The sequence below is a fragment of the Poecilia latipinna genome, unplaced genomic scaffold (genome assembly GCF_001443285.1).
Source record: "Poecilia latipinna isolate Pla-1442-1.1 unplaced genomic scaffold, P_latipinna-1.0 Scaffold55, whole genome shotgun sequence".
NCBI lineage: Eukaryota > Metazoa > Chordata > Actinopteri > Cyprinodontiformes > Poeciliidae > Poecilia > Poecilia latipinna.
In genome coordinates, this window is record NW_015112671.1 from 188,013 (window position 1) to 211,916 (window position 23,904).

Genomic DNA, 23,904 nt, shown 5'->3' on the forward strand with positions numbered 1-23,904 from the left:
ACCGGCGTCCGAGCAGCAGTGAGGTGACAAAAAGTGATTCATCCTGTGCAGCCTTGAGGATTAACACTTTGACTGCACTTTAATTCCAGCTGGAGAAACTTTACGACAGACTCTCCAAAACACAGATCTGGAGAGGGCATGGTCGGTGAACTGTGATTACTGCTCCCAGGAACCAGAAGTCCTTCTTGGGAATTCGTGTTTGTCGGGCGAGAGATCTGGGCAGAGGCTTCGAAGAACCTCGGCTGGTTTTGCCAGGCAGATACTCAACAGCTGTTGCTTCTGCCACCTCGACTTAAAGAGGAAAAAAAAAAAAAGCTGCAGGATGCAGAACTCGTACGATCCTGACAAACTTGTTTGCATAAAAGTGCTCTGTTCTTAGCAACTGGTGAGGATGCGAGATGGCGTGGCGACCTACCTGTATTTGATAAGTGTGTTTTTCACCTCGTTGGAGAGGAGAGCGCAGAGGGAGAAAGTGTGCAGGAGCAAGCAGGGGAGGGAAAGGTGCGAGGCAAGCGCTTTGAGAGGAGAAATGACTCGCACCGCGTGGAGAAGAGACTGAGCGACCGATGCCAGACAGGAGGAGGAGGGAGGGAAAAAAAAATTAAGATCTGGTCAAACGCCCATTTTGTTCTGGAGCGCCGCGGTGAGTACATGACAAATATGAGAGCAGGCTTCCAACATCACCCATTTTTAATTGCTGCATCGTAAATGCAGGCGTAGTTTATATAAAATATGTCAACTGTCATTCAACTTGGGTGGGAAACTGCATTTTCTTATGCAACAAAAGGTTATTTAATCAACGCTTAACTTACCCAAATTGCTGAATAAATTTGAGATAATTGAAGAGTAAGGAGGATTAAAACACTTTTAATGTTCCTCACACTAAAAGCAAAACATGTTTAAAACCCCAAAAATGATACTTTCAGTAGAGGAAAAAATATTCTGCTCATTGCGACATGTTGATGCACAAAAATGAAAATTTATATCAAAATATGACACTAGATGATTTTTTTAAATTGCTGTACGTTTTGTTAATAAAATTCCTGAAAGGATCCTCCTGAAGAAACCCAGATCTCCTTAAACTGATTGTTTTTAATAAAATTTGCAGCCCACCTTGCAGTTAAAATAAAAAATCAGCTGCCTTTCTGACTCAACATACAAAACATAAAAATCCCCTTCATGAAATAGAAAATGTTCAAAATCTGCATTTTTAAAGATCTAATATTTACCCTGATAATTTTGTAAATGAACCAATAAGGTTTTTGCAGACTAATGATGATTCCTGTTTTTCTTGCTCTAACCTGCCGAGGTTTTATTTTTTGTAAACACCTAAGAGGTAAAAAATAACCTGCAGCTTGTTTAATAGAGGGATAACTTTTAAATAATAATAAAAAGATTTACAGTATCATAATCAAAGTAGGTGGCTTTAACCTTGATTTACTTTTGTAATTAAACTCAGCTTAATTAAATGTAAGTATAATTACCAACAAAACAAACCAATCCACCTTAAACAGAAAACAATCAACTTCAGCTTGTTGTGACTTTTGGTAAAAGGTTTTCTTCCTAAAAGCAGCAGATAACAGATTTATACAAGCTAATCACTAGCTATCACATTTACATCTAATAAATCCACTCATTTAAAAAAAAACTAATATTAGTAAGATCAAGCATCAACTTTCACTACTTCTGCTTTTTTCTGCTACACTTTCTCAAACAAAAACATTCAAAGCACAGGTGTCAAACTCGAGGCCCGGGAGCCAAATCTGGCCCGCTACAGCTTTTTATGTGGTCCTCTAAGTTCTAGACTAAACAGTAAGTGTGCTTAAATATCATGTTATCAATCAAACCAATGTAGTTTTTATCAATTTATTCCCAAATTATATCAATCAGTCCCTCCAGTTTATTGAGAATTATTGTGGAAATTCACACAAAACCAACAAATTGCACCAACAATCTTGAGTTTATTTAAAAATGTTTTAAATCTTTTTATTTGTAATAAACATCTGCCTCAGCCTTAATTGATGTCAGACTATAGTCTATGATCTTTACAGCGAGGAATAAAAAGTTGCATTTACTGTCATGAATAAGTGCAAATATTTCCAAAATAGAAAAATAGAACTGACTGCTTTTTTATTACAAAAAAAAAAAAAAAAATCACAAAAAGAATCATGAAATCCTGGAGGAAGATGTTCAATAATATTTAATGTTAAGGATTCACTGATATTTTAACAGTTTGTGATCAGGTTTTATCAATAAATTTTGGCACAACCGGCCCTTTAAGAGCGTTCAGGATCTGGATTTGGCCCAAAACCAAAATGAGTTTGACACACCGGATCTAAACGCAACAGCTATGAATTCAAATCAGGTTTGGATTTGTTCTGGGTTTTGTAAAGATGATTATTTTTAAACAACTCCACGGATTGTTCAGTGGGCTGTTCCACATGTCGGTACTTGGAGACAAACGGACCAAACACCTGCGATGATTCGCTTCCTATTTTCGTCCAGGATCTAATTGAACGACTGCGATCATTCCTCCGCTTTGAGTCCAACCTGTTCAGCCGTATCCTCAACCAAACTGGAAAATCTTAATTAACGACATGATTGGGAAGATTTGTCTCAGTTAGGAAATCATCCTTGCGTTTGTTGATCCAGTTGGCCAAATCAGTGACGCCGTAATGCGATTTCCTTTTGTTTCATTATGATTGAGCCTTGATAGGTGCCCATTAGCGGCCTCGGTAAACTACGGCTGCGGGGGAGGAGGATTGATCCTCGTGTTAATGTGTGCGGATGGATTACAGCGCCAGGATGAAAATAACTGGGCAGCAATTTCCCCAAGTCTTACAGACTCATAATATCAGGATGGCACCATGCGCACCGACGTCAGCGACGACACAATCAACCCCCAGCATCGCAGGAACACGGATGAGAAACAAACAGAATAAATAACAAACTGGTGCAAATGAACCAGGTGATGAAAACCTTTCTGAAAATATTTAATCAAGTTTTCAACCTTGAAAAATATCCGCTGCCTTCCATCACGGAGGACACAAAATGTTCATTAAATCCAGCCGGGATGGGTTTTAGAAAACACATCGATGATGCATGAAAGCATCTGAAATGTGCCTGACCTTGAATTTAAAGCAAACAGTTTGCTTACATAATTGTATGTCATTTTCCCCTAATGCCACACAGTAAAATGCAGATTTTAATAGCGGTTATAAAAACACTGGAACTATAATATGTAGCTTCACTGCAAAAACACAAGATTTTACCAAGTATTTTTGGTCTAGTTTCTAATGCAAATATCTAATTAAACCTGAAGTAAGACAACACTAACTTAAAATCAACTTTAAATAAGATATAGATGCTTATAAGTAAATAATTCCTGAACATTGATCCCAGATCCTCAGGAGAACAAGCATTCTCCTGAGAAGCATTTTGATGTTTATGTTGCCCCATAGTTCAAAAAGTTGACCTGATGGAGCAAAACCAATGTGATTTTAGGATTCAGCTCATCAAAATTGCCCTAAAACAGTTGAAAAACTCCAGAAAATGTTTTGACCGAAGTCACAGACGACGGCATGAAGCTCTTTGAAAATGTAGCGAGTGGTGAATGCTAATAGCTAACTACAAATGCTCATATAAAGAGGAGAGACCGCTCTGATAGGCGTCTTCACAAAACGGTTATGATTGGTTCTGTTTTTTCAGCTGAACATCATGTTTTTATTTGGAGTATCTTTGAGCAAAAGTGAACATTTGAACTGTGTGTCAATTGTGCAACAATTAGTATCAAAGACGTTATGTTCCTCTACTTTCTAAATCTCCTAGTTCTCTGAACCTTTTTAGATAAAAGCAAATGTACAGATGTTGAACGGCTAAAAAAATTGTGCCAAATTAACAAAGACAAGATTGTAGACTTGACTACCATGAGGTATAATTATTCTAGTCGACTGGAAAAGTACAAGTTGTTTTAAACTGCTACGGTCAGCTAAAACAGACTGAATACATGAGAAGCTTTAAGCTTTTACTTCTCTGAAAATGTATTTTTAATTTTAATTTTTTCCTTCAAACTCTCACAGATGCAGTTTCTGTAGAGTCTTTCTTATTGTGGAATCATGAACCTTAACTGGGACATGGCTTTGTAACTTTTTGCAGACTAATGATCAAATTCAAAACCATTTTATTTATTAGAAAATGTAAACTAAATGTTGCCGTAACGCATTAGAGGAGGATCTCCAGTAGCAGTCAGTGTCGCAACGATTCTGAAGAAGCCTCTGACATCATGAGTAGTTGGAAAGATGGTTGAACTTATCAAACCATCTTATCAAACCACGATAAGAGGGTTTGAACTTCCTCTTTCTCTCCTTGCTCTACATTCAGGAAGCTCCAGTTTCAACTCCTCAGGGAATTGAGGTTCTAGTTCAGTTGTCATTTGAATTTTTGAGATGCTAATCAGATGCCGTCAGTCGTAAAAAAAAAAGAAGAGAAAAAAATGAATTGTTGCCATGGTTACACATCTACAACTGCCTAAAAGTAAAAAACTAAGAGCAAAAATCCTTTCAGCAAGCATAAATTTAGTAAAGTAGAATGTACTTTTATAGATATAAGCTCATTAGCTGCAAAAAGATGTATTGCTTTGGCTTGGAACAATGTCAGCAGACCTAGTGCCACGCAGTGGTTAAAGCAGATGGCATCTAATTTGCCACTAGAAAGAATAACATATATTAGGAAATGCAAACAGTATCTTTTTGAGAGGATTTGGGGGCCTTTCATTAATTTTATTAAGAACTCAGACTTGTCAGAGGGACTGTTTGAGTTTTCATTTGCCAGAACCTGCAGTGTACCAGGCTGTATAGATGTGTACATTTACATGTAACCAGTTTGTAATCTGCTTGAATACCCCTGTTTTTGAGAAGCTGTTTCTTGTTTTGTTTTTCTCTTTCTTTGTTTTCATTTCTCTGTGTTGAGAAAGAATAATTACGGTCATGTAATAACCACAAAGAAAACGTGTTCAGATACGTATCTGAACACGTTTGGAAATGTATTTCCAAATCATGGAATACATTTTTACATACATGATTGTATTTCCAAAGTGAAAAATCTCAATAAAATATTTTTGGGGGAAAAAAAAAATCCTTTCAGCTGCACAGAATCCAAACCAGAAGAAAAACACAAGAAACAAGAATCAAAAGTGTTTAAAAAGATCAAAAGTAACGAAGCAGAGCTTCTCCAACATGAGCTTAATTTTAATTAATTTAACATCATAAATGCTCTTAAAGGGCCGGTTGTGCCAGAATGTGTTGATAAAACCTGATCACAAACTGTTAAAATATCAATGAATCCTTAAAATTACTTATTATTGAACATCTCTTCAGTCCCTCCAGGATACATATTAAAACTTCACATGTCTGACTTAAAACTGAATGAAATCAAAGCCATATTCTATTTATTTAACCAGGTTAGTCCCATTGAGACATTTTATATTTTTACAAGGGAGACCTGACCAAGACAGCAGCAGCTGCACTGTTGCTACTTTTGCATAACCTGGAATACCTTATAGCTAATTTGCATTAATAATATCTTTAACAGCAGGCTGATCTTGATACCTTATCTAACATTTAAATATTCAGCAACAGCAAACCAGCAAACTTCAAGAGCAGGTTGCATAAGAGTCGTCCGAAAAGAGGAATGGCGACGTCCAGTTCCTATATATTCCTTTCAGAGTTAATAAAATGAAATGAACTGATCCTGGAAATATGAGTTAGGTCTGAAACTCTTGTCAAAAAAATAAATTTAAACTGGATCTCTAAAGCTCTCATTTTGCAGAATCTGGCATTAGAGATAAAAAGATAAAATACGTTTGCTTGTCGATTAAAATGTTGAAAATCCTTCCTATAATGAAACTCCTTTCCAACGCCTCCACCATCGCCGTAAGTAGAGCTCTGCTTTCAACCTTTCTGCCCTGAGATTTTTAAAATTCGCAAGCCTTATGAGATACATTACAAAATGGTGAGAAACATTGCTGCAGGCCATTCCTCTCCCAAAATACAGAAAATCTCCAAATACTTCTGGTAGATTCTGGCCAGATTTCACTTTACAGCAGAAAGCAGAAGCATAATATGTAATCTATAGTAGCTCCAGCCAAAAGGTGACGGTATATGTTTTGTATATTCCAGTACTTCTTTTTTTTTGGTCATATCATATGGTGAAATAAAAGAAAACAACTTGTGAAAGCATTACCGCCCACGTACAATTATGTCTCCTCTAGAGAGCAGCAGCCTCTTGCTGTAGGTGACTAATGCAACAAAACACAGAGGCAAGGAAGATGTGTCAAAAAAACTTAAAACAACTTTACATTTACACTACAACAACCAGAAAAACAGGAACGCTTTAATGTACAGCTCTGGAGAAAACCAAGAGCCCGCTGCACTGAGCGCCGTTGAAAACCTGCTGGTTACTCCACCAAACGTTGACCTCTGAACTCTGAGTTAAAACATGAGCATTGTTGTTTACAAATTAATATTAACTTGTTTGAAGAGTGAAAACAATGCATCTTTTATTATTTTGACCATTTCTCATCTTCTGCCAATAAAAACTAAATTATAGCTTGTAATTACAGAGACATGTCAGTAGTTCATAGAATAAAAGTTCGTTTTACTCAAACATAAACCTATAAAAAGTAAAATCAGAGGAACTGAGCATTTTAAGTGGTTTCTTAATTTTTTCCAGAGCTGTATTAAAATTTACAGTAGAAAGAAAGTACATCTGTGTTCACTTCTAGGTTTTCAAATAGTTTTTAAAATAAAATCAATGAATAAAAACACACCAACTCAGTTACGCTGTAGTAAGAGGATGAAACAAAAACTGAACTTCAAAAGCCATTTGTTGAAAAATTAATACACCCTTAATACAGTGAAAAAGTGTAAAAGATTGACTGGAATGAGAAAAAATTCAGACAAAATGTGGTGTAAAGACAAATTACCAAAAAAAAAAAAAACAGTTTTTGAATAATCCAGAATAATTAGAAAAATAGTGAACAAGAAAAGATGTTACAGCATGAAATCTATCTATTTAGTTCAGTATATTATGGATGGATGAGACCACAATAAATCAGCACCATATTGAGGAGAAACCAGAACGTATATTATGACGTTAAACCAAATACTGATTGTCAGGTGTTGGAAAGGTTAGGATCTGGTTTTGTTTTTTATTTTTGTAGACGTCGCTGAGTAAACCACAGAATCCTCTGAAACCCAAAGTATTACAGAGATAAAACATGAGGCCATCTGTCTGACAGCTGAAGCTCAGACTGCAAAACGGTCCAGTCAAAGCCTTCATCCCTGTAAAAAATGCTGCGATGGGACCTTAAAAAGGTTTAGTATGTCTGCAAATCTCAATGAATCCACACAAAGAAGAGCATAAATTCTGCTGGACAACAAATTTTTCCTGTTACTGTGATAAACTGTAGTTTTGAGATAAATTTTAAGTAATATAATGTAATGACAAACATTAATGCAAGAACACATTCTAAAAGATGAGTGAACTTTAAATTATAATCAACATTTAAACACTGGAACTGGAAGACATTTTAAATATCCAAAGTAAATAAACAAAATAACAAATAAAACTAATTTTGAAGTCTTTGGATACAAAATTATCCTTCAAAAAAAAAGGGCGACTTGAGACAAAAACACCAAACTGGAAACTTTTATCTTCCAGCTTTTGGTAGAAGGAGAGAGAAAAAAGTTTCAGTAAGTAGATAAATATCATATAAACTACCAATTGGATGGGTAGTTTATTTACCTAAAGAGCCTATAGACTTTTATTTGTTAGAGCATTTGATTCTAAAAGTTTTAATCTTCCTCAAATTGGTCTTTAAGGCCTTTTAGATACTTATTATAATGGTGCATGTTGCATTAAACACCATGAGAAGTTTTTCTAATTCATAATAAGACGCAGATATAAATATAATGCTGTAAGATCAGGAGCCACTTATTAAACTGCTGCTTAAAGAAACCAGCACAAGTAAGTTGATTATGTTTATTGGTCTCTACTTCAAACAGTGTTTGCTGCAAATCGTTTCGTCTGACTTTTATGAAGTGAACCAGCTGCCAGAGCCGAGACAGGCAGTCTGTTGGCTCACTGTGTCCTTTGGAGATATTTTAATGTTGACAGAGAGACACATAACGACGTGTGCTAAGCAAACAGAGGTGTGGAAATTGTTTTGCAAATATCAGAATTACTCATAAGAGAAGCCGTCGGCTGCTTGGAGAGCGAGACAACAAAAAGGCTAAATGGATTAGGAAACAGGCTGCTTAATTTCAATCTGTCATGAAAAATAAATCGGCTGTTGGAAAGAAAAACAAAAAGGCTGGTAGGGACATCATGTGACGACATTTTAGACGAATAGATTGTTTAGATTTAATTCACAAATTTTAGTTTCTGTTGAAATGCTTAAGTGTTTTTCCCCCTTGCAATTACGAAGAAAAAAAAAAACACTATTTAGCATCAACTTCTGATGCATTTAGATCTTTCATCTCACTGTAAGATTTGACTGGAAACGCTGCAAAATAAGTCAACCAGCATTACTAAAAATTAAATGATTACAGACTTTCAGCATTTTAGAAAATCTGGCATATGCCAGAGAGAAAACACAAACAACTCAAGCAAACCGATCGCAGCTCCCACAGGCCCCACTGATTGGGATTTCTGAGGCAGATAAATCGTCAGTAGTTCTGTCAGAGATGACACAAACAGCAAAGATCCGGCCTGAAAGCGAGGAAACCCGTTTCAGGCTTCAAAGCGCAAAACATCAGAAAAATGCAACAAAACTGCATATCTGAAAATGAGAAGCACAAAATGGAAGTATGAACGCAGGCAGAGGTTGAAGGTCACGGCCACAGCGTGCAGACCAAGAAGAAGAGCTGCAGATTAGACAAGTGAAGTAATCTGTCCTAATTTACTGATTCTGGAATTTTCTACAGGATAAACGTGACTCAGATATGGAAGAACGATGGCAGGAATGTCAAACTCATTTTGGTTTTGGGCCAAATCCAGATCATGAATGATCTTAAAGGGCCAGTTGTGCCAGAACCTATTGATAAAACCTGTTAAAATATTAATGAATGCTTAAAATTAAATATTATTGAACGTCTTTTCAGTCCCTCCACGATTTCGTGATTCTTTTTGTAATTTTCTACAATAAAAATCTAAGTGTTTGTGGTTCTAATATGGAAATATTTGAGCTTATTTATGACGGTAAATGTGACTTTTCTGAACAGATCATGGACTATAATCTGACATCAATTAAAGCTGAGGCAGCTGTTTAGTACAAGAAAAAGTTTTTGACAATTTTTGAGAAAATTCTGCAATAAACTCTCAATTATGTATTAGTGCAAAAAGATGCAGGGATTTGTTGATTTTATGTGAATTTCCAGGATAATTCTCAAGCACCTGGAGGGACTGATTGATATAATTTGGCAGTAAACAGATAAAAACTGCATTGATTTGATTGATAATATAATATTTAAGCACATTTAGTGTTTAGTCTAGAATCTAGAGGGCCACATAAAAAGCTACGGCGGGCCAGATTTGGCCCACGGGCCTTGAGTTTGACATGTGGATTATGGGATACATAATCATTAATAATTACCTGCTGATTAAAATAACAGTCTCCAGCTCTTATAATACTTTTATTTTAATGCAAGATATTAATCTAGTAGAACAAACAATTGTTTGAATTAATTAGGGGATTAAAACATTTTTAATTAAAATAAATTCCCATTTTTTTGTTATGAAGATGTACAGCTACTTCTACCGTGATTTAGAGGAAACTTTAAAATAAGAGCTCTGCAGGATTAGGGTGGATTAGATGGAAAAATAGGCAGTTTCCTCCCCCAACCCCCATCACTGAGAGCACAACTAGGTCAAACTACTAACAAACATCTTGAGTGTGGATGGTATTACTGAGTGAAGAAGATATGAAGTTCGCGGTTCCCAGTATCAGTGAGTCCAAGGAAAACACAGAAATTAATGAAATTACACCAATTTTTCTACATTCAGTTGTAAAGATAATAAGAATACATTTCAGAAGACAATCTGCTAAATAATACACTCACTTAAATACTAGTAACTAGTGATTTATGGTATTATATTTTACCTAGAAGTTGTAATATAAAGATTTGGCTTTGTCTTTTAAACTTTAGGACTCTGATTGACCTGAGAGTTATTTTTTATTCATCAGTTCAGGTCACATATTTGACATTGTAGGTGTGATATTTCAGTTTTTCTTTTTTCATAAATTTGCAAAAAAATCCTACATTTCAGTTTTTCTGTTGAAATGGGATGCTGAGTGTATGTTCATGAGAAATAATATGAACTTTTTTGATTTTAGCAAATGACTGTATTGAAACAAAGTGTGAAACATTTAAAGAGGTCTGAATACTTTCTATACAGAAAAGAAGAGATTTTTAAATATTTGTTTTATATGTGTAATTTGGCCCTTTACTTAATTCATTTTTAAAGTAATTAAACACATTTAGTTTGTAGGGTGATCTAACCAGCCTGCAGAGACAATCTGTGAAGAAAGCTGAAGCTTTGACATTTCAAACGGCAACCTGATGGATTTAGAAAGTTTCTGCAACAAAATCAGAAACAAATATAGTAATATTTTCCTCCCACTGTAAGAACAATGCCGCCATTGTTAGCTTGACTTCAATGAACCAGCACTGTACATTTTTCTGGATCATTTGCAGTACATAATTAACAAAATCAAAGAGTCCAGGGGGTCCAAACAAAACAAAGTCGTCGTCTAGGCGGCAAAGCCGACATCAGAACCCACACAAAGCAACACAGCATAGCCAATTAGAAAACAAATACTGTCAGGGATATTCAACAACAGATTTTCTCTACAAAAAGAAACGGAAGCAACATCAGCAAACAATCTGAGATACTGGAGAGCAGAAAGAGTAGAAAGTAAAGCAGAAGTGGATCTGCTCTTACCCGCTGACGCCAGCAGCACATGGAAGTCGGTTCCTCTCTGAGACGGTGTGCCGTCGTCTTCCTCCGCCCTCTCCGACGCCTCGTAACGGTCCCAGTTGGACTCCAGCTTTCTTCTGGAGAACACCGCTGTCCTGTCGTCTTCATCTTCGGGGTTCTCCCCCTCGTCTTGGTGCTGAAGGAAAACAAAACAGAAGTTGGAAAAAATACCTAAAATTAAAGACAAATGGAAAACAAAAAAACTGGGAAGTATTATTGTAGTGTTCTTTCAAATCAATCATGAAACTTGAACTGATTTATATTTTAAACATTTTCACTATTTAATCAAATGACGACCGTTTATGGTTTTAACACAGAAATTAAGACTAATCAAATTTTATCTGCTCAAATCATTCATTTATAATAACCCACACTTTTGAAAAGGACTTCATACACTTTCTTGTAATTCATAACTGTAAGCAATGCCTACTGTTAAAAGATAAACAGCATGCCATGTCAACAGTGGACTCATTAAATTTGTTGGAGTCGTGGCTCTTCCTGTTTGTCTGCAGTTATTCCAGTAATGATTCTCTGGAAACATGCTAAAGTAAATTTTCTTTCTTCCTTTTAAGTCAAGCTAAAGGATGCCCATTCTCGCCCCCAGCCATGTCATTAGACACCACACGGCAGGCGTGGATGCACCAGGGAGATTTTTATGATTGCAATCAAAGAGCCCCCAAGTAACAAAACTTATTTCTATGATTGCAATCAAGGAGCCCCTATTGTTTATCCTCTAATTCTGTCAGAAGCATCACATGACTCAACAACCTGGAGGAAATTAGGTGTAATTTCAAAGGCTGAGGTTCTGGATGTTCATTGTAAAAGTGTTTACAGAGTCACACATGAACATTAAATTTATTTAGAGGAGGCAACAGTTCTCAAAAGGCAGTGTCCTGCATATATATATTAGATGTGTCCCTGCTGCAATGCAGCTGTTTGAACAGCAAACTCAACATGTTTGAACTTGTGCAGTGGCCTCCTAATTAAACATTCATTCAATTCAGGTGTGTTGAACAAGGAGACGTCTAAAACATGCAACTAAACTCCAATCTATGCCGAATTGAAGACAACCTTATTTTTAAGCTTAAACTATTATCTAGAACCGAGTTTGTTAACTCACAGACAAAAAAAGTAAGAGTTGTAATCCTATTCAATGAAGTTTGGTGCAGCGGTTCTCACCTGCTGGGGAACGTCTGCTGCGGCGTGATAGCCTCCACCGCGTCCGCGTCCCCGGTGGTCTCGCCTGCCCCTGCCGCGGTGTTGGCCGCCTCTCCCCCGGCCTCTGTGCTCACTGTTATGGCCGTCAGCGTCGTGTCCACCCCGGCCGCCTCTCCTCCATCCGCCTCCCCTGCCTCGCATGGCTCTACCTTCCATAACAGTTGTTGTTAACTGAGTGTCGGACACATTAGCGAGTGGCACCGCCTAAGCGGTACTGCCGCAAAATATGTCCCCGTAAAAATGTTTCCGGTTGAGTTTTTTTTCTCAATGAATATTCTTTTCAGAGTTAAATACTGACAGTATAATAAAATATAAAATACAACATATATCAAAATAAAGTTTAATTACAAGCTTATTAAGAAGTAAAAATAAAATGGATATTGCAAAAAAAACCAAAAACAAACTATAAAGTTGTTTTAAAAAAGTAAAGTGTTTTTACTATATCAGCTTTGAAAACAAAAGTTGGAAATGTGTTTCCAAGTTGGAAATATATTAAATGATTTCGCACATGAAAAATCACCATACTACTTTCTATGGCTTGAGGGTAATCAGACTGTGGTTGAACCCTTTCCACCTTAAATGTAACCCAAACTCAGCTTTTCTGAACACAAAAACACGATTTAAAAATCTGAAATTACTCAGAGCTGGTAGCAGCCATTTTATATCTAAAATCATTAAAAAGTCATTTTAAAAAAGTTCTTGATGATTAATTAAGCATTTTATCATATTTTCTAAATTAATGTATCAACATTGTTGTTTTTGTTTTATTTTAGGCTGCCAACTCGTCTTGATGGGGACCCAAAGAGGAGACTGACTACTACTAAGGAAAAACTAATAACAGAAGACAATGGATGTCCACAACAGCACTTTAGGCAATGGGACAGTTCCCTACAGCCTCTTAGAGGTCATAGCCATCGCTACAGTGTCAGCCATCGTCAGTCTGATAACTATAGTTGGAAACGTACTGGTGTTGCTCTCATTCAAAGTAAATAGCCAGCTTAAGACCGTAAACAACTACTACCTGCTTAGTTTGGCCTTTGCTGACCTCATCATAGGAGTGCTGTCCATGAACTTGTACACCATGTATATACTGATGGACAAGTGGCCCTTGGGGAACGTTGCCTGTGACCTCTGGCTGGCAGTGGATTATGTGGCCAGCAATGCCTCAGTCATGAACCTGCTTGTGATTAGCTTTGACAGATACTTCTCCATCACAAGGCCACTGACTTACAGGGCAAAGAGGACACCGAAGAGAGCCGCCATTATGATTGGGCTAGCTTGGCTGGTGTCTTTTGTCCTTTGGGCGCCACCCATTCTATGCTGGCAGTACTTTGTAGGAAGGAGAACAGTTTCTCCCGACAAGTGCGAAATCCAGTTTTTAACCGAGCCTGTGATCACGTTTGGAACGGCAATTGCTGCTTTCTACATCCCGGTCTCAATTATGACCATCCTCTACTGGAGGATCTACAAGGAGACGCAGAAACGGACAAAAGACCTTGCAGAGCTTCAAGGACTCACAACTGGGAATGTACCAGAGGGGAATAAACCACAGAAGACAATGATTCGGTCTTGTTTTCAATTCCCCAGAGAGAGAAGAGACCAGAGTCAGGCCTCTTGGTCTTCGTCTACTCAAAGTAATGTTACTAAAATGACCAGCAGGTCAGATGAAGCATGGGTGAAAGCAGATCAGACCACTTCTTTCAACAGCTACACATCATCAGAGGAGGAGGAGCATCGGGTTTCAATAGAAACCCCACAAGGATCATTCAAAGAGCAGCAGACGGGACAGAGTAATAAGAACGGGGAGGTTCCAGATTATCCAGAGGAGGAGTTTTGTTCCACTCCTCAGAAGAAGAGCCATAAAAGCTTAATTTCTTACAAGTTCAAAGGTAGCTCAAAGGGTAAAAATGACAATCCACCGAGTCCAAAACCGTGCCCTCCAGAGCCAGAGCAGCCGGTCAAAAAGCCGTCCACCTCGTCATCCTCCACCGCTTCTAAGCCCATAGACTCCGCCATGAAGAACAGGATCACCAAGAGGAAGAGGATGGTGCTTGTGAAGGAGAAGAAGGCAGCCCAAACCCTCAGCGCCATCCTCCTGGCCTTCATTCTCACATGGACGCCGTACAACATCATGGTGCTCATCTCCGCGTTCTGCTCCAACTGCATCCCTGAGTCCCTTTGGCACTTGGGCTACTGGCTGTGCTACGTCAACAGCACCGTCAACCCGATGTGCTACGCTCTGTGCAACAAGACCTTCCAGAAGACCTTCCGCATGCTCCTGCTCTGCCAGTGGAGGAAGAGGAGGCGAGGCAACAATAAAATGAACTGATGTGGTGGTTAATGCGTTTTATCCCCACATGACGGCGTCCATTGATATTTGCTAGTATTCATTTGCAATGTGGTGGTTTTTGTATTTAATATATGTTGGTAGAAAATGAGAAAAAGTCAAAATGACTGGAAGGAAAGTTTACTCAGCATATTAAAGTAGATAAGCACCCTACTGTCTTTAAAGATGGATTTATTTGAAGGCTATTTTCACATCATTTTCCAGTAGATGGGTGTATTTAGAAGGAGTTAAAGGCTTTACAAAAGTTACCCTGAATGAACATACCTCGGATTTTCAAACACTTTTGTATAAAAGAGCCGATGTGAACGAATGAAAAAACCAAAACCTTTCTTGAAACGGATGCTTCAGATGATGATGCCTCCAAACCTCAGAATGAAGAATCTGTGATTTGTGTACCATGGTGGTTAATGATGTTGCCACTATTCACAGCAAGAAAAACTGATTAAATAAGGATAATACAGTGTATCTTTTCTAGGTGTTGTCTTCAATCTGTGTTTCTGGGTCCAGCATAAGTTACAGAAGTGCAAAAAGCTTGAAGTGCTCGTTTATTATATTTGTTGCATAGTACTGATCTTTTTCAATGCTGATTCAGATACACAGGTTGATTTGAGAAGATGTAATTTTTTTGGTGACGTATCTGAAAAATCTCCTTATTTTTCATCCCGCCACATTAATTTGTGTTGCTTAGTACGAGATTACCCATCATTCACTTGCTTATTGCTGCTAATGCTGCTTGCATTTTCAGTATTTCTTTTCTTGCTGGTTCTTGATGTGATTTATCTGGAAAAGTATTTTGTTTTGAGACTCACAACTGAGCTGTTAATTATGTCTTAAAATTCTAACTATAACTATAACAACGAGGGGATGTTAGGTATCTGTGATTGTGACTTTTCAAAAAAAGAAACAAAAAGTTGAGTTCAGTGTCACTTTTTCTCAAATTAAGATTGAATAAAATAAACTTTGTGAATTTAAATATGTCAAAAATTGCAAATAATTATGCTATAGTTCTCAAAGGTGTGCATAACCCAGCCAGGTTTTTGGGATAAGCAACCAAAATAAAGCTTTTTTACTTTGTTTTTTATGAAAAATTCTGTCCAATTCAACTTTAAAGCAACTTAATATTTTCAAAATGAAAGTGGCATTCACTGATCCTAAAAGAAACTCTTATTCCAGCTGTTAATTTTATCCACAACAAAACATTTTTTTCAGTATGACTAAAGGCAACTCCAGAGCATGACGCTGCCACCACCATGCTTCATTGAGATATTTCATTCCTAATTTGTGTGCCTTTTCAATTTGTGCCCCAGATCTTTATTTTCTGGTTTCATCAGTCCAGAAAAAATTTTTCCATCAAGTTTTAGGAGATTTTATCCAGGCCTCGATGAAATCTCAAAAGAAAAAGATTTCATCATGGAATCCTATTCATAAATCCAGGCATGTAGAGAATAAAGGAGACTGTTGTCCCACTATACACAAAGAACATTTCACATAAATTCATTCAGCTTATTCACCGTTTCTCGTCTTTTAAGTAATTTTGGAGAATATTCTGGATGACTGAGAAGACTTTCTCAGAGTGGTGAATGATTTCTGCATTGATTCAGTCGTATGTTTAGGATAATCAGCCAGTTGAAATGAAGCCCTACTTTCACGTTTCTGGCAGAGGCAACAAGATTCCTTTCTTTGGAAGCGAAAGAGGCCCAAAGCATCATGGATCCTCCACTGTACTCAACAGTAAACATGTTTATTTGCCAGATATTTGTAATTTGTTTTATGCTATATCAAACTCATTTTCATTTCAAGCCACATCAAGATCAAGAATGTCTTAAAATTAAAATTAGAATATAAAAAACACTGAGCTGTAACAACCTGACTTTAGTGAGCAGCAATATGGACTTGTGTTTATACATGTACAAAATATAGATAGCAGTAGTTACTTTATTCTGCAGTTTCATCAATTACAGTGTTAAAACAGGGAGATTGAATTTGAAAAATAGACATTGTTACTGTTTATTTATAATTTATATGCTTAACTGTTTAAATTTCCCAATCTAAAGTTTTATTTTATACTGTTCCGTAAGGTTCTTGTACAAGATGCACATCGGTTTTAATGTTAAACTCTTCATATGCATTCAAAATGACTGTTGCTAAGTTTTAGAGAAATGCTCCATTCCTCAACTGAACATACAGTAAATAACACTGAATCTGATTAATTATGTATAAAGATATTTACCAGAACATGTGAAGTTTCACACCCGTAAATATTAAATGTAAATTACGTACACTGTTTGGGTTTAGTGATGTTTTCTTCCATTCTGTTTCTGGCTTTTGGGAACTTATCTTGTGTTTAAGGGCTAACTTGTGCATTTTGTGAATTTTAAAAAGCAGTAGTTGAACAGTAATGTACATGTGAGATTATTTAAGGATAACATCCCTACCAGTATCCATCATGTAAAAAAGACTTTATATGTTTGAATGATGACTTGGTATTGACCCTTTGCAACTACGTCACTAAATTATTCGAGGCGCCATGATGGACGGCGGAAGTGAGGGAAGGGAGCATTAAACAGAGCGACTGAAATTGTTTTCCAAAGTTGTTTTTGCCAGTTTATTTATGGCTTCTACTTGTTCAAGTTCAGCTGATTTATCTGTGAATGTAACACACCTGATTGGGAATCATAGACGGAGGTATTTACGGAAGTAGGAAGCAGCTAGCTTAGAAACCGACCCATACTTCCTCCCTCCTGACGTGTTGATCAAATTACCGACTTTGCCTGAATTCACACCATATGATTTATGTGATTATGTCATTATCGGCGATTCCCCTTTACACAGAGAAAGCCTTAAAAAGGTAGAAAAGACAAGATGCTAGCCACTTCTTTCCATACATGCTAGCCTACATGGCGGCATTGTCTCCATGGTTACCAATGGTTGCACGTACATAATGCAATATTGAATATCATCTTTCTAGTCAAACTTACATATGAAGTTTATAAAAGTTCTTATCTTGTAAAAAGTGTTCGTTGCAAATCCGCGGTTACACCGAGGGCTGACAGTCATTATGATTAACGGCTGCTCTCCATTACAGCCGCATCTTTCCTCATTAAAAGTTACAAAGTAAAATGACAAGAATGGTTTTCACCCTTGTCTATTTGTGCAGCCGACTGCGCAGGACCCTGTGACCATTTTTACTGCGAAATCGACTTAATAAGTGATATTAGGCTCCCAGATGTGCGTTTTTTACAGGAGCGCATTGGTTGTTTTGACGTCCGTCATGGCGGAGCGGAAAGAGTTCTGAAGGCAGTGACGTCACGCGCAAAGGGTCGATACTGCTCCAACTGTAAATCTGTCACTGTTGAATTTAGTTATAAACTCTGTGCCTTTTGTTTTGTTTATATTTGTGACTGAATCTGTGCTGCTCTGAACTTTTACTTTTACAATCCAAATAAATGCAGAAAGAAACAAAGTCAGACAGACGTTCATAAAGACTCAACAGCGTGAAAGTCATGTTCATTATTTCAGTAATTCTGTTTCCAGGTAGGAAAATATTATGGTTGGGGTCAAAATTATTCGCACCCCAAGTCAGTTTTATTCAACCAAGAACTAAATAAGTCGGGCATCTTTAAAAATACAATATAGAATAGTTTAATTTTTGAAAAGCAATGTTCTATTTTTTTATTGAAATAGCATGTCAAAAATATTTATAATCTCCTCCAAGACTGGGCAATATGGCCGAAAAAAAGTATCAAGATAAAATGAATGAATGCTTTTTTGTTATTGTACCAAATCTTAAAATTTATTTCAGTACACCCCATCCAAAAACGATTAAAAAAAAACAAAACAGGGGAGATAGGGTGCATTTCATATCAGTTCATATCAAAAATTACTGATTAGTTTTTGTTTAAAATATCCAAAATACCCATAACTGCTTAAAAAAACAAATAGGGGTGAAAGGAGAAAATTAAAGCAACTCATAAAGAAATTGCAGATAAAAGAGGAAAGGTCACATCATTAGTTTAGCAGTATTTTGGATATTTAATACAAAAATCTAATTATCAATGTCGACTGATGGGAAATGCTTATATCGTAATATGTTTTTCAGCCATATTGCCAAGCCATAACCACTTCCGTACAAGTCATTTTCCCCCAACCATGTGTTTGTACTTAAAAAAAAGAATGATTTATATATATGTCATTTTTGCATTTTAAATAAATAAAAAATAACCTTTGTAAATATATTTTACCCAGTACTCCTCAAGTAAAAGTGTTTGCGTCACTTGGTTCAAATTCTGTAATTGCTATTCAGTTATTAATCACAATCACATTGAAAGTATTTTTTAGCAGTAGATGCATCCTTTGCTACAAATTATCAAGCGTATATTAAAGAAATGCTATGCTGTTGCATTTTGGGCAATAAAATGTTTATTTTCTTATAAAAAAAAAAGGAATTGAATGTTTGAAAATTAATCGTTACGTGCAGCCTTAGTAGAAAAGATGTGGAAAATCTTAAATATCAAGAAATAAGGACATTTTACACAAACAACTGAGTTAATGATTTTAATATTGACTTTACTTCCCACTTTATTAAAAAGCAAAACCAGCAACAATCTGCAGTCCTGGAAAACCAGCCACACCTCCTTTACTCTTTACCTGCCAACCACCGTTGCTTTAATTTATACACCTCAGGCACATCATGTACAGTATGTAAGCATACAGTGCACTATAATAATTCATAGAATGAGGTCAAGTGTTTTCTCCCAAACAAATCAGATCTTCTCAAATAAAAAAAAGATTATATAGCATTTTAATTTATTTATCTATAATTTTAAATAAGAACTTATCTTAAAATTTCAATGTCATTCACAGTCGGATTACCAAAACGTTCCAGGAAAAGAAAAACTCTGAATATGTATATAGGCTCTTTTTGTCTTTAGATAGAGGAATTTAGCAGCAGTGGGAAAACTACACAAGTAGGACAGACAATCAGAAAGTAGGAATAATAGCTTTAGCAAACATTTTCCACAGTGCAGCTTGAAACCAAAACACTCAGCTCCGTTTCAGACAGTATACTGGAAACCACGGTGTGCTCAGAACATTTACTGATGGAGAAAACTGTACAGCAGACCCAGGTGAATGGGAAAGGGGGGAAATGACACTTGAAAAATTTTGCTTTGACGTAGTGAGTCAGTTCCAGCAGGTTGGTACAGTACTACCTCCGCTTGGCTGCGGGCCTGCTGCCCTTGCTGCTGCTGCTGGCGGTCTTGCTGGAGCCCTTGGAGCCGGAGAAGAGCTTGGTCATGAGCTCAGAGACGTCTGGAAGCTCAGGGTTGGGGTTCAGCATGTTCATGGACTGCTCCATCTCCTGCACACATGGAAGGGATTTAAGAAACTACAGACCAGCATCCTTCGGTCGTCTGTAATGCCTTAATTAGGGTGTGCATAAGACTGTCATAAACATGATATAACACCTGTTATGAACATGAAGGAGTCTTCATGAACGTCATGAAGTGTTGTAATGACACTTAATGCTGGTTTTAATTTATCTTTCCATTAAAAGTGTCATTATTTACTGAATGACACTTCATGACAACAGTGTAAATATTTATGAAGAGTCATTCATGTTCATAGCAGGCGTTACGTCATGTTTATGGCAGTTTCATTTCAGACTTATGCAAAATAAGTCAAATAAGGTGTACCCACATTGAAAACCACTGTGCTGAAGTCACAAATAATGTCTACAAAAGCTGAAGTTCACCATCATAAGTCACTCTGTGTTCCTGCCTCTTCAGAACCATTTCCATCCCTTTCCCATCTGTTCCTCGTTGTCTTTTCCCTAGACACCAAACCTGCCCATCACCTCTTTTCCCAGTTGTGGGGAATAACCACCAACAATACCCAACGTTCCCCCCGAGTGTATTATAAGCCTGGCGGGCCACCAGGCTTTACTTGCCTCCCCACCAGGCTAAGCATTGTTTAATTCAAATAGGATTTTTAATACACCACTGACAGTAAAGAGGGAATAAGCAAAGGGGTGTGCATTAAGTGTGTGTCCCCTGCTTATGCCTCACACTGTTATTTCCAAATTATGATGCCTGCTGGTACACCTTTGAATTTTTCTGACTTTTAACATTAAACACAAAATCACAGTGGGCTGCTCTACCACCGAGCTTAGCAGGTTTTCTGGGGGAAACTCTGAATACCGACCATGATTATTTCAAATTTCGAGCTTCAGGTTCATCAGTCTATCTGAAACTCTTTTCACTACCAGAAGGTCCTGAATAAACTCCTCATTTCTCTTTTCATCTACACTGAAGTAGAGCAGTGTGAGCCCTGCTCTTCAGCTTCTAGCCTTGCTTCCTTTCCATTTGGTCTCCTGACAAATCTTATACCACCCTTCTTCTTCTCTGCTTCATGTCCAACTCTCTAACTTTACCCATCCTGGTTTTAACTTTCAAAGTCCCTACTGTCAATTCTGCACGGTTGCTTTCCCTTTTCTCTCTCTGCTATGATAACACCTTCCTCTTCTCCTCCAAAGCAAAGTAAATAAATGTTAAACAAGAAATTGACTGTTGACCTGAATCAGATAAGAAACTCAAAAACCCTGCAATCTTTTCTGGCCAGTCGTTGCCTAGAAAGTTGATTTTATTCCTTAGAGTTCTCTAAGAGAAAGTTATTCAATTACAAATCAGTATAACGAGGTCAACATTTAAACTCCAGAATGCCTTTTACACCAGTTAAAAATGCTGCTTGTTATAAACACCCAACCGGAGACCTGAAGGTGTTCCTTACCTTCCTCATCTCTGGGTCGTTGGTGTTGACGACTTTGGGCAGCAGAACAATTATGAGCAGAGGTAAAACCATCATCATCACCTGCAGAAGCAACAAACATCTAAATGAGGAATTCACCTGGAGTTCAATTCATTGGTGACAAAAGTCTAAACAGGTTCATATGTAAACTGAATGTGACAAGATCTAAATCACAAGTAGTGATAATTAATTTACAGGAAATATAAACGAGTTTAATATTCCTTTTACAGCACCTGAGCTCCAGTATTGCTTTCCTGATATTGTCATTTCTAAGTGAGCTATTGATTAGTTTTATTACCATTGGATTCATGAGGAAATCTGTCCAGCCCCAAGTTTCTCTCTTCATGAAGTAACTGTGAGGACCACTGGCTCTGATCTGAAGTGGGTAAGGCTGACGAATCACCTCTGAAGTCTTAATGTAGTTCACAAGACGCGCCCTGTGGAGGAGACATGTTTTCAATATGGGTCACTGCTGAAACTAATGTGTTTTTGGCTTAAATTATGGTAAAGCCTTACCTCATTTTCCCTTTGGAAGTGATATCAACACGAACTGGTTCAAATCTATATGTAGGAGTAACAACTTCCAGAACATAAGATCCAGAAGGGATGTCATTAACTGCAAAACTCCCATCAGTTCTGTAAAGGACAAAAGGGCAAAATTTTTGCAAATAATATAGTAATTTTTAAAGATTTCTGTATTATTAAAAACAGATTTAAATCATACATTCTGCAACCACAACACATCGTATCCTTAATATTAAAACAATAAAAAGATATAGCATCTAAATTGTGTTGCTTTTGTTTGAGATATGCTAAATAGTTGAGTGAAATAACACTGAAAGATAATGTAAACACAATTTTCTGAAAGACACCAACCTCCTGTACAAGAGTGACAACTGTCGTATCTGGGGTAACACATGCATATATGGCAGTAATTATTTAATTGCATATTTAATAGTTGTGTTCAATTATAACTGACTGTTAAGTGCATTTTGCATTTGAGTTATGACATATGGAAAAATTGCTTTTTGGAAAGTCACGGGAGGAGGAGAAACGACAGCAATCTAAACACAGAACTACACCTGGAAACGAGTGTTTGGTTTGTATCCATAGAGAAAAGAAATTAAAAGGACTGTTATGTATTGTTTTGTACTGTAAACATGCTATTCTCATTAGCTCCAATATTTGAAAACAACTTTTCAGAGAAATTTTTTGTATAATAAGAAGCCATTATCCGTCATGTTTTGTAGAAAACATTGGTTTGAACCGTTACCATGTTGACAACAGACTCTACTCTCAAGAGGCCCACACGTAGCATTTAGCATGCGGGCCTTAGGTGCTGTTTATGTAGAAATTAACCAAATTCTTGTACATGGTTAATATAATTATATCCAGGTGTATTAACATGTAAGTAATCTACCAGTTTTAAGCCATTATTTGTGTTCTGCATCAACCGTGCGGTCACCTGATCTTGACATGCTAACCAGCACTGCTAACGCTAAACACTTAGCAAACAAGCTAACCGCTGGAGAGTCTTTAGTAATTTCTTACCTTAAAAATCCCACATATTCCTCGCCTTCTACCAAGACTCTGGCCGTAGAGACCCAGTCTTGCGTTTTCACGCCAGGAACGATCGCTCTTCCCTCGATTTTGAACTTATCTCCGTTCGGCTGCGTCGATACACCTGCACCAGGCCCCGTTTCCATGTCGGTGAAACAGCTAACCAGGACGAGCCCGGCCTGAATGAAAAGCCATAACAGCGGCACGCTTCCCCTCTGCGACATGCTGTCCGTTGGTCTTAAACTAAAGCGACCTCAAATAATCTTCGCAGTGACATGTATTTGATGGCAGGTTATGGGAGAAGCGCTTATTTCAACATCAGCTGTCTCTGCGGGGAAGTGACGTCACATCCGGAAAAACGATATACAAATTTCGGTACCAAATGTTTTTTTTTAATTGTTTTATTTATTACTCTTACTAGAATAACTGAATTCAATTCAAAAATTATTTTATAACCAGAGATAAATTAAGTTGTATCTTAACACATTAAATAATTTCCTTCAAAGAGAGGTAAATGCTGTTGGTAAGAACGATCTCCTGTAGCGGTCAGTATTACAGAGATCTAGGTGGAGCCTCTGACTGAAGGAAAAAAAAGGTAAAGTTTCATAAAAATAAAAAATTATTAATCTATCGTGGATTGTTAGATTAGGCACTTCATCTGTTTTTAATTGCCAAATATTGGTGGGAACAATCTAATATGCTTTCACTGCACTTTCATCTACTAAACTGTATACATTTGGCAGTAAGTTTCTAGCTTACGTTTTGAGATTTAAAGTTGCATTTACTTTGCTTATAATTTGTCTTTGAGTTTATTTTTGTTGTTTTGTCCAAAACCATCACCACAAACTGGACATTTTATTTTTTCTCAAGGAGGACCAAACAGTTTTTTTCTAGCGTTACAATCATATACTTGACTAGAGCAGAGATATCCAATATTA

At 37.0% G+C, this 23,904-nt stretch overlaps 3 protein-coding genes and 1 long non-coding RNA gene across 6 annotated transcripts in view; 1 reads left to right on the top strand and 3 right to left on the bottom strand.

Moving 5' to 3' along the window:
* aven (apoptosis, caspase activation inhibitor) overlaps positions 1 to 12,498 on the bottom strand; it is a 46,822-nt gene extending 34,324 nt beyond the window's left edge. The window contains exons 1-2 of one of the 3 annotated variants that reach the window (XM_015054021.1): positions 12,217 to 12,496; positions 11,002 to 11,173 (exon numbers count right to left, since the gene is read on the bottom strand). In XM_015054021.1, the coding sequence (XP_014909507.1) occupies positions 11,002 to 11,173; positions 12,217 to 12,411 (367 nt within the window). In that variant the 5' untranslated portion in view covers positions 12,412 to 12,496. Of the gene's footprint in view, positions 1 to 11,001; positions 11,174 to 12,216 lie in introns of all 3 variants that reach the window. The other 2 variants (XM_015054031.1, XM_015054013.1) reach the window with 2 other exon arrangements.
* chrm5b (cholinergic receptor, muscarinic 5b) lies at positions 287 to 18,087 on the top strand. Its single transcript, XM_015053999.1, has 2 exons — positions 287 to 643; positions 13,029 to 18,087. Exon 2 carries the CDS (start codon positions 13,103 to 13,105, stop codon positions 14,582 to 14,584), a length of 1,482 nt encoding a protein of 493 aa, XP_014909485.1. The 5' UTR covers positions 287 to 643; positions 13,029 to 13,102; the 3' UTR covers positions 14,585 to 18,087.
* On the bottom strand, positions 4,938 to 5,223 carry LOC106960758 (uncharacterized). Its single transcript, XR_001427643.1, has 2 exons — positions 5,076 to 5,223; positions 4,938 to 5,023 (listed from the first exon to the last, which is right to left on the bottom strand). It is a non-coding gene; the product is annotated as an uncharacterized LOC106960758 (long non-coding RNA).
* A 1,056-nt stretch (positions 18,088 to 19,143) lies between the features above and the next one.
* On the bottom strand, positions 19,144 to 23,296 carry emc7b (ER membrane protein complex subunit 7b). The gene is made up of 5 exons (XM_015054084.1): positions 22,958 to 23,296; positions 21,923 to 22,042; positions 21,705 to 21,843; positions 21,389 to 21,469; positions 19,144 to 19,961 (listed from the first exon to the last, which is right to left on the bottom strand). The coding sequence occupies exons 1-5, from the start codon at positions 23,188 to 23,190 to the stop codon at positions 19,809 to 19,811; spliced, it is 726 nt and encodes a 241-aa protein (XP_014909570.1). The 5' UTR covers positions 23,191 to 23,296; the 3' UTR covers positions 19,144 to 19,808.
* Positions 23,297 to 23,904: the final 608 nt, after the last annotated feature.

Bases quoted from the DNA above. Each gene is read 5' to 3' on its own strand.
- chrm5b (XM_015053999.1), top strand. From the start codon at position 13,103: ATGGATGTCCACAACAGCACTTTAGGCAATGGGACAGTTCCCTACAGC.
- emc7b (XM_015054084.1), bottom strand. From the start codon at position 23,190: ATGTCGCAGAGGGGAAGCGTGCCGCTGTTATGGCTTTTCATTCAGGCC. The intron at 21,844-21,922 runs GTAAGGCTTTAC...TCTCCTCCACAG, and splicing joins ACTTCCAAAGGGAAAATGAG to GGCGCGTCTTGTGAACTACA. The intron at 19,962-21,388 runs GTAAGGAACACC...CCATGTGTGCAG, and splicing joins ACGACCCAGAGATGAGGAAG to GAGATGGAGCAGTCCATGAA.